At 54.8% G+C, this 9,390-nt stretch overlaps 1 protein-coding gene across 1 annotated transcript; it reads right to left on the bottom strand.

Annotated features, from left to right (window-relative positions):
- Positions 1–262: 262 nt before the first annotated feature.
- Positions 263–4,211, bottom strand: DBX1 (developing brain homeobox 1). The gene is made up of 4 exons (XM_055317571.1): positions 3,845–4,211; positions 3,113–3,214; positions 979–1,181; positions 263–619 (listed from the first exon to the last, which is right to left on the bottom strand). Exons 1-4 carry the CDS (start codon positions 4,209–4,211, stop codon positions 263–265), a joined length of 1,029 nt encoding a protein of 342 aa, XP_055173546.1.
- Positions 4,212–9,390: the final 5,179 nt, after the last annotated feature.

Here is a 9,390-nt window from a genome sequence, read left to right as displayed (position 1 = left end):
CTCGCCGCTGGGAACACCCCACTGGGGCTGGACTAGCTTGCAACAAGCCAGACAGGCCGGCGCTCGGGTGCAAAGCGAAGGCTGAGACCAGGACCTAAATTTCCCTTACGAGGGAGGACAACAGAGCCGCGGGGCGGAGGTGCGGGGGGCAGGAAGGCCGCGGGGGCGCCCTCGCCCCGGCCCGGCTCTGCAGGGGGGCTGGGCGGGCCCCGCTGCCGGCCCCCCCCAGCGCTTCTCGGCAGTAGCGGGGCGCGGGGGGCCCCTAGGACACGGTGATCTCCTCGTCCTCGCCGTCCTCCTCGTCCTCGGAGTCCGAGAAGTCCGGGGGCTTGCCGGGGCTGCCCGAGGGCGCGGGCGAGGCGGGCGGCGGCCGGTCCAGCCGCGGGGCGCGCAGGGGCGCGGGGGGCGCGGGGGGCGCGGGGGGCGCGGGGCGGCGGGGGCTGCGGGGGCGCTCGGCCTCCTCGTCCTCGCCCGCGCCCTTCTGGCCCACGTCGCTCAGGTCCGGGTGCGGGTTCAGCTTGGTGGGAAGGGTCTGCTCGCGGCAGCCCCCGCTGGACAGGAGCTCGCGCTCCTTGGAGTTCCGCCACTTCATGCGTCGGTTCTGGAACCAGATTTTCACCTGGGGCGCGGGGGAGGGGGGAGGGGGGAGGGGGGCAAGCAGAGGTGAGGCGAGCGCAGGCAGAGCGCCTAAGGCACCCACCCGACCCTCCCCCTCCGCCGCTCCTCCTGCACCTGACCCGCAGGGCTGCGGGGTGGGGGGTGCAGGGGGTGCAGGGGCGTGCAGGGGGCGGACCCGGGGCCCGAGGAAGCCGGCAGGTGCACGCATTCCCTCTCTAGACCTCACTTTTCCGCATCCGTACAATGGGACCTAGCCGGTTTCAGAAGCCCCCCCCCCGCCCCCCGCAGGTGTAGGTGCGCGGCGGAGGGGTGAAGCGTGGGGACTGGGGCTGTGGGTGGGTGGGGGGACCTCGCCCTCACTTGTGAGTCTTTCAAGCCCAGCTTGGCCGCCAGCTTCTTGCGGTCGGGCTTGCTGATGTACTTCTGCTTCTGGAACATCTTCTCGAGCGCCTTGCGCTGCACGTCGGAGAACACGGCCCGGCGCAGCATGCCCCGGCGAGGCTTGCCGCGGGCCGCCAGCGGCCAGGAGAAGGTCCCCGGGATGGGCACGACGCTGGAGGATGCTGCGGGGGGCGGGGGGGGGGGTGAGTGGGCCGCAGCCTCTGCCCCTCCCTAGGGGCCTCCCTCGGTTTTTCTCTCTGATCCCTTCATCTCTTTAAAGCTCCCCTTTTTCTCCCCTCGGAGAATAGGCCAGGAACCTACAAACCTGCGAGAGTGAAAGGCGCTTTCCGCCCAAATAACTTTGCCTTTCAACCAAGCAAACCCGGATTAGGTAAAACCACGGAAACACAGAAAACAGCCCCCACAATAGCCTGTTTCGTTTTTTTCCATTCAACGGGCCCAGGAGGACAGTCTCAGCTGCGTAAATCGGCTAAAATAGCAACAGAAAAACATAAATTACAAAAAATTAAAAATAAAAATAAAATGTACAGCTGAGGCCGCTGGGGTTCCCCCTTCAGCTTTTATCACCTTGGAGGCGTTTACATTCTGTAGATGAAAATGAGGTGCTTTACTGATTTGACAGAAGAAAATCCGCTTTGGATTTTTTTTTTTTGAAAAATCCAATCAGCATTCATCTTTTTCATATTAATCTTTCCTCCCCTCCCCCACAAAACGTAAAGAATTCGGCCAGAATACATGAAAAGTGGCAGCTAATTAGCACATTGACCGCTCCCCAATGGGTATTGGCATGATAAAAAGGGGGAGAGTTTTGCTTTAAGGGAGGGAAAAAAAAAACCCAAAAAGAAACAGAGACTCTAATGAAGCGTGAATGGTAATTGTGTAGTAATGAACTAACAGAAAAAGACTGAGGACAAGCAGCGAAAGCCATATATTACTGGGACAAAAGAGATTTACACTTTCAAACTAAACACAACTGCAGGCCAAGACCATTGGGAGAATACTGATGGCAGAGGCTTCTCTTCCCGGAATCATTTTCATTAAATGGACATGAAAAGCTATTTATAAAGCTCGGGTTGTTTTTGTTAGAGCATTGAGATGAGGGAGAAAGGGAGCAAATTCCATTATCAGCAGCAGCATGAATGGTGGTGGGGGGCTGTTGGTGAATTCACTCTCCACCTTTTAAAAATCAACTGCTTGTTTCTTTCGCTGATTTTTGGGAGTGTTGTGGTTTTACCCATCCCCCACCACCCATGCCCAGTCTCTCTTCTCTTTATAGGCTCTCCTCTGCCTCCCGAGTCTTGACCGGTTGCAGAGTCTTTGAGCAATAGTTTTGAGTCACCACCACTGGGATCCCAGCATGGAAACCTACAGTACACTGCTTAAGGTGTTTCTCCTTTAGACTGGGACCCGGTTACAGGGGCCTTCCCTCAGACTTCTCGTTTTGCGAGCTCAAGGTCTTTGAAAAGATAAGGCGGTGGGGGAAGGGTATATATAAGAGAAGAGGTTGGGAAACCAGGTTGGAAATAGAAGGTTGGGGTTGTGGGAGGATCTAGTCCCCCTCCCCCTGGGCGACCCCAGGCATCCCACACAAGAGGGCACCCCATGTGGTCTTGTGAAAAGCCCGAAGCCCTGAATGGGTCTTAAAGAGAAATTAGCCCCGGCTGGTAGGTGTCTCTGGGCGGCTGGAGGGGCGAGGGCGATCTGTGTGTGGCTGCCCGGAGGAGCTGACCAATTGGTCATGGTGCTGAAACCTTTGTGGGGAATCGTGGCCAAGTGCACTGACTCTGTGGGAAAACGGCGGCGTGAAGGGATGCCAACAGCTCCTCGCCGGGAAGGGAACCGCCTCAAATTGGGACCATGACAATTCCTGCTAATTTGTAGAGCAGGGAATTGGTGCAAAGTGTCAAGCAGTCACTGCTTGTGCTAAATAGGGCATCAAATTGGCGCGACGGATTCGTGAATGTTGTACGCCTCGCAACCTCTGAACCAGAGCATAACCCCGAGGGGTGGACGGAGAAATATGGCTTCGGAGCAGGGAGAGTGACGGGCTGGGGCTGGGGCGCCGCCCCCCAGGAAGGGGGACGAGACCTACCTGGGAAATAAGAAGATCTGATGAAAGGCTGGAAGGAGCCTTCAAAGTAGGGAAAGGCGAAGGTCTTGGGAGGAACGCTCTGGAGCAAGGCGGGGGATGTTTCTGGCAGAGAATAAAGGAGGAAGGAAAAGAGGAGGGAAGCAGAAAGGGAATTTGATTAGGTACTTGATTATCGTACAGAACATTGGAAACATGATATGATTAACCCTTCAGCGGCCTTCACAGGCATCTTCCTCAGTGTTTTGGCAGAGTAAAAGACATCTTTTCCTAACACTGCGCCATCTGTGGAAATCCTTCCACTCATCGCCCCCGTCACCCCACGCCCCCCACCCATCTCAGAGTCCCGGGCCCCCTGTCCCCAATCTCATCCTGGGCACTAACAAGATAGATGGTATTGGGGCGGGGAAGAAAAGAACTGCAGGTCCGTAATGCTAGCTAAGCTAGTAAATATATTGTCTTGGGTTTTAAAAACTGGCTTCCAGAAGTTGGAGGGCAGAAACACAGACACCTAGGGGCGGGCGCTCTCTCCCACTACAGGTGCTCAAGTTCATTATGAGGGTGGCGCGAACCTGGAGCTTTTCTTCCCGGGAATTGGCTGGACCTAAGTCTCCTACTGCACGACGCGGGGGCTTTGGGGATCTTGCGGAGGGGTGTGCGCCCATGTGTGAGTGGGTGCCCGAAGCCAGAAGGACGCGCACCTGGACCACCCGTCGGCGCTCTGCGCTCACTTACCGGTTCTGGGCGCAGAGGAGAGGATGGCATTCACCCCAAACTTCAGAAACGTGGGCTCGCTGGCAGGGGAGGCGGCTGTCTGTGGTGAACCATCCGGTCGGCTTCCCGCACCCGGGGAGCCCAGGTCTGAGGTCCCGGTGTCTGTGAGAGTCGCGGGGGCCCCCTGCCTAGGGGGTGACATGCTGGCCGTGGGTAAGCTGCGAGGCAGGTAAGCGGGAGGCCGGCTGATGCGGATCAGGTCCTCCACCAGGAAGCTCGAGTGGCCAGAAAACGCCGACTGCAGGGACTGGGGCAGCGTTAAGGTGGGCGTGGGGCGAAGGAGGCTGGGGTACCCGGCGGGGGGTGCGAGGAGGCCGGGGAACATCATGTTAGGCGCGGGGCGGGCAGAATAACCCTTCTTCCAGTGGCCGGAGGGTAAATGCCTCGCTTCCCGCCCCTCCCGCCCCCGCGGTGCCCTCTCTCTTGGGCAAACGTCTCCAAGTAAAGATCCCACTTGGGCGTCTGCGAGTCCTCCGTGGTCCTCCCGTCGAGATGATGGTTTTATAGTGGCGCGCCCGTTAAAGCGCTTTGAAAAGTGACAGCTCTGACAATGAAGTTCAACAAAGTTCTCCACTCGAGCTTCATTCGCCGGAGGCTCTGGGCGCTCTGATTGGCGCAGGGGTGCAATTTATGATTGGATTAGTCTTCATAAGCATGGCCCGCACAATGGGCCGGCAACAAAGGCTGGCGCGCATCAATTCTGCATATCGACCGCCTCTTTGCAATACAGTGTGCCCCCAAAGCTCTCGCCGGGAGTTTTTGTTCCGAAGCAACACCCGAGCTAATTAAATGCCTATTTAGAAGTTTCAGATGACATCTTGCCACATAGAAAAGGAATTATTTAAAGAACGCACTAAATTTATTTGCAGCTCCCCTGCTGAGCCTGGAAAATAAATCAATAAATATTCATAGAAATTCATCTCCAGGCAATCAGTAAAATAACCCTCCCCCTTGTGGGGTGGGCAATGGAAAATTTGAAGTCAGTGAACACGAAAATATACTCCCTTCTTGGGTCTCTAGCCCTATACGCTCTGTTACTCCAGCTGAGGCATAAAGCAGATGTGAGGGGTGGGGAAAATCAGAGTTTGTGGGGTGCCATTCGAGCAACACTGGGAGACTGGAATTCATGCTTTGGGATTATTGGATGTGGGTCCATCAGGATGGGGGAGGGAGGTCTTGACTTTATTTCGTGTCGGGGGAACTAATGGAGTTTGAGAGAGTTGGTAGGTACCTGAAGGATAAGAAGGCGTCTCCTTCTGCAAACTCCCAGCAACTTGGAGAACGAGATTTTCAGCGACGTTTCTCTAGAAGTGTCGCCAAGGAGCACTGGGCAGCTCGCGTGGTGGAGGATCGGAGAGCTACAAGGCACCGGGGCTGGGCGGTGGTATCCCACTCCCCCGGGGGTTTACTCCTGCGGGAAGCAGCCTCGGGCCAGGCCACCTGAACACCGGGACGCTACGCTGGCCCCCTTCCAACCTCCAGGAGCCTTCAGCAGTTTCCTTTGAAACTTACAGCCTGGACTTTTCAAACCACAGCAGCGAAAGTTGAACTTCTGCCCGATGCGGGGCGCTTAACTCGGCCAAAGTTTTGCAGCCTCTTAATGAACTGCATGCAGCCTACGAGCGCGGGGAAGCAGCACGGAGACCGCCTTTCCCAAGGATGCTGGCCCACAGGAGAGCCTATGCTTAATCTGGGGCCTCAAACAAGACTCTTCCTGGAGACGGTGCTGCGCTTTACTCTGGGTTGGGGCTGGGGTGGCGCTGAGCCTCGATTCCCCCGTTTCTCTGTTCGGCGAGATAACAGATGTGTTAAACGTCCCATTCATTTCTTTGGTGTGGCTGAACCTCCCCAAAGAGAAGTGTGCAGCCCCGCCAGGCCGCCCTGATCCTATTAACCATGAACTAACTGTCACCTTCAGCTGGTTTTCCTTTTTGCTTTTTAACACAAAGCTTTCTCAAAAATCTTATTAACCAGCTTTATTTCTCTCGATGGTTTTGTTCGGGACGTTTTGTGTTGATGATCTCCATGTCGCTGCTTTAACCATTCAATAAAAGTGCATCTGCGATTTATATCACATTAAACCAGAAACGGAGCCCGCTAAAGCTCTCCCTTGATTCAAATTAAAAAGTTATTTAGGGCCGGGCTCTGGAGCCGAATTATAATGCTCAAAGATGACGCAAGTATGGAGTTTCTGAGCCCAAGACGCTTATGGAGGCGCACGGGGCGGCAGGCGGTGGAAAACCTCTAAGGAAAGGAACAACTTTTAAATAAGCAGCTATTTTAAATATGCGAAATGCATTGCTTGGGTTAATTGGAGTCCCCAGAAACCGCCGAGGGACCTCTGTGAAGAGCTTCGAGAAAGTTTCTCTTTTTGAAGTTTTGCTATAAAACAGGGAGGCAAAGTCTCAACTGTTTGAACACCTGCATTCTAATCTTGCCACAAGACAAAGTTTTCCATCGCAATCAGTTCCCCACTAGCCCTGTCCCCGACTGCTTTCTGGAAGCTGGAAGGCCGGCTCTGGTTTTTGCATTCTCTCCCTCCAACTCTTCTCATCCCCGATTCTCCTCCTCCTCCCCACTCCTCCCGCTTCCTTCTCTGTCTCCCTCCCTCTTTCCTTTCTTCCCCACCGGGAGCGGAAGGTGGTGACTACAGGTGTTGAATTACCCACCAAGGAAGCTCCGGCCCAGTCTTCCGGAGGATCGGATCGGAGTAGCGCCTCCGTCTGCTGGCTTTTTTTGCAGGGGGAAGGAGGAGCGCTAAGAACGCAAAGCCAGCCTGGAGCCCTCCTAGCGCCATCCTCTTCCCTAGGCCTCTTCTCCTCCTGGGGCATTTCTCTGGGTGTAGTTTTTAGTTATTATCCTGCCCACCGACACGCTCCGTGCGCCCCCCACCACCACCGCGTGCACACCTCCCTCCCTCCCTCCCTCCCTCCCTCCCTCCCTCCCTGTCGTTCAACCTTACTAGAGACTAACTGCTGCTAACTCCTCTGCTTTTAAAAAGGGGGCCCTGACATTTTGGAAGCAACCCCTTGCTGCGATCCACGTGGACCCTGCCTCCAGCGGTCTGTCCACCGAGCCCCCTGAAGCATTCCTAAGGCGCAGAGAGGACAAGTGAGGGCGGGGGCGAGGGCTTGGCCGCCCCGTGAAAAGGCAAAATAAATCCTAAGGAAGCAAGAAATCGGACGAAAGGATCTTACTTTAAGTGATCTCCTTGGACGCGTCTGTTCAAACCCCTCGATAGCCTAAGGGGCTGCGCGGCGCGCGGCTGCGGCTAAGACCTGTGACTAATGCCGTTTGACCTGAGCCCATGGGGTTTTGTGCGTCCTGCCATTCATGGTAATGTCGTTATCTTCAAGTGTATTTCAAAGGAGTCACTCACGTCCTCTCTCCCAGAGCCGGGTTGCCTATTTTCTCTTTCAAGGGAAACAACGCGGGTGGAAAAGTGCGAGCCCGAGGCCCGGGCCGGCGGCGTCAAGGTCCTCGCCTGCGCCCCCGGCCCTGCTGCTCGCTGGGGGAGCCCGGGCTGAGACCGCCCGGACGCGGGGGCCTAGGAGGCCGCAGCCTTGGAGCCTCCCTGGGGCCACAGGGTGCGCTCTCGGGACCACTCAACCCTTCGGTGTTGTCTTTTCACTTCTGTGTCTGATGGACATCTCAAATCTAACTTACGGAAACAAAATGATTCCCCTCCACCCCAGTGTTCCATGATAGACTTCTTTATTCCCCTTCTGCTTATGTGGACCATCCACCTTGGAGTCGTCCTGGATTTCTCCCTGTCCCACATCCCGCATCCTGTCCATGAGATTCACAATATGAATTGTGCCCTTGTGCTATCCGCATCATTCTTGCCTCCTTTCCTCTGTGCCGTCCGCATCATTCTTGCCTCGTTCCTCATGTCCTGATGTGCCGGAGCCTGCTCGGACAAGGCAAACTGATGTGAAAGTCCAAGGAGTTTTTGTGAACTGGTTGGCATCATTTTGGGAGCTTGAAATAATTAATAATTGTAGAACAGTGTCATTTATGTGTTTATGTTTCCCATCTACTGTCTGTGTCCACCCAAGTGCCTACAACAGTACCTGAGGCAGAGAAGGCCTGAAGATTTTTTTTTTTTCCTAAAGGCACATTGTTGTTTTGGGGCCTTGTGCACAGATTTTGGGAACTTCGGTGATGAAAGTCACTATGAAAGAGATATAGGCAGCCTTCCAGGTTCCCTGTAGATGCAAGTATCCAACATGTCACTTAAAGATATCAGGTTCAGGGATCCCTGGGTGGCGCAGGGGTTTGGCGCCTGCCTTTGGCCCAGGGCGTGATCTTGGAGACCCGGGATCGAATCCCACCACATCGGGGGCTCCCGGGGCATGGAGCCTGCTTCTCCCTCTGCCTGTGTCTCTGCCTCTCTCTCTCTCTCTTTGTGACTATCATAAATAAATTAATTAATTAAAAAATTTTAAAAAAAGATATCAGGTTCAATAGAAGCTGGGTCCTTCATTACTGTCATCCCTCCCTCCCCTGTCCCCCAGCCCCAGCCCCACACGCCGGGCTCTCCTTGAGAGTGTGGCTTAGGACTTCGGGCCTTCCAAAAAGTTAAGAAGCATTAGGTTCGGGGACGTTGGGACCCCCAGGTGGCACTTTGCAAGGGTTCAAACCCCCCAGCCTCGGTGCTCTGGGCTGGAGCTGCCCACCGGGTGGAGCTCGCCTCGCCCGCAGGTTTGGCAGGATGCGGGGCAGCCCCGGCAGAAGGAACGGGTGCCTGGCTGCTCGGGTCCTGCGGAAAAAGGGGGAGCTGACCGGCGGGGCGCAGGAGGAGTGCGACGAGGTGTGGGCTGAAAGAGCCTTCTAGCCGCCCCAGCCCTCCGGGCAAGCCGCTCTATTAAGACACCTCTAAGGGGTTCACCTTCAGAATAGACCACAAGGAACTACCGGCCTCCCCAGCCCTTTCTAGCGTCTCCCCCACCCCTCATTCCTTTCACACTCACCAGCCCCCCCTTCCTTGAAAATCCGTCTATTGTGCCAATCAAGCAGATGGTTTGCAGGAAATATAGCTTGGCCTCGCTGACCGAAACTAATTTTAACTAGCTTTCCAAGCCTGAAACGTTTGTTTTGCTCTTACAAAATAGCCCCCAAAACAGCTGGCAAGGGTGAATTAAACCCATTAAAGACACATTTATAAGAAATTATATTCACATAGATTGCCTGAACCCCCTTGTGCAGCCTAAGAGAGGAGATGAGCGCATTTAAATGAAAATGTCGCCGAACGCTCCCCTCCTTAACGTAGCCTGAAAGTCTCAAAACATTTTACTAAATAGATTAACTTGACTATTGTCTTGCATCACATTTATCAGCTTCATTAAGTGAATAGCTGAACAAATATATTACGCATGCATGAAAAGCTCTTTTTCGAGGAGCCTCATTGTATCCTCAGCCCTGACAGGTGGTTAACTGTGTGTTGTGTTTTTTTGTGGGTTTTTTGTGTTTTCTTTTTCTTCTTCTTCTTTTTTAACCCGAAGAAA

Source organism: Nyctereutes procyonoides, unplaced genomic scaffold (assembly GCF_905146905.1).
Source record: "Nyctereutes procyonoides isolate TBG_1078 unplaced genomic scaffold, NYPRO_anot_genome, whole genome shotgun sequence".
NCBI lineage: Eukaryota > Metazoa > Chordata > Mammalia > Carnivora > Canidae > Nyctereutes > Nyctereutes procyonoides.
The sequence above is the reverse complement of the archived record's forward strand: the minus strand, read 5'-3'. Positions and strand labels throughout refer to the sequence as shown.

Bases quoted from the DNA above. Each gene is read 5' to 3' on its own strand.
- DBX1 (XM_055317571.1), bottom strand. From the start codon at position 4,211: ATGATGTTCCCCGGCCTCCTCGCACCCCCCGCCGGGTACCCCAGCCTC. The intron at 3,215-3,844 runs GTAAGTGAGCGC...ATTCTCTGCCAG, and splicing joins CTCCTCTGCGCCCAGAACCG to AAACATCCCCCGCCTTGCTC. The intron at 620-978 runs GTGAGGGCGAGG...CCCGCGCCCCAG, and splicing joins TGGGCTTGAAAGACTCACAA to GTGAAAATCTGGTTCCAGAA.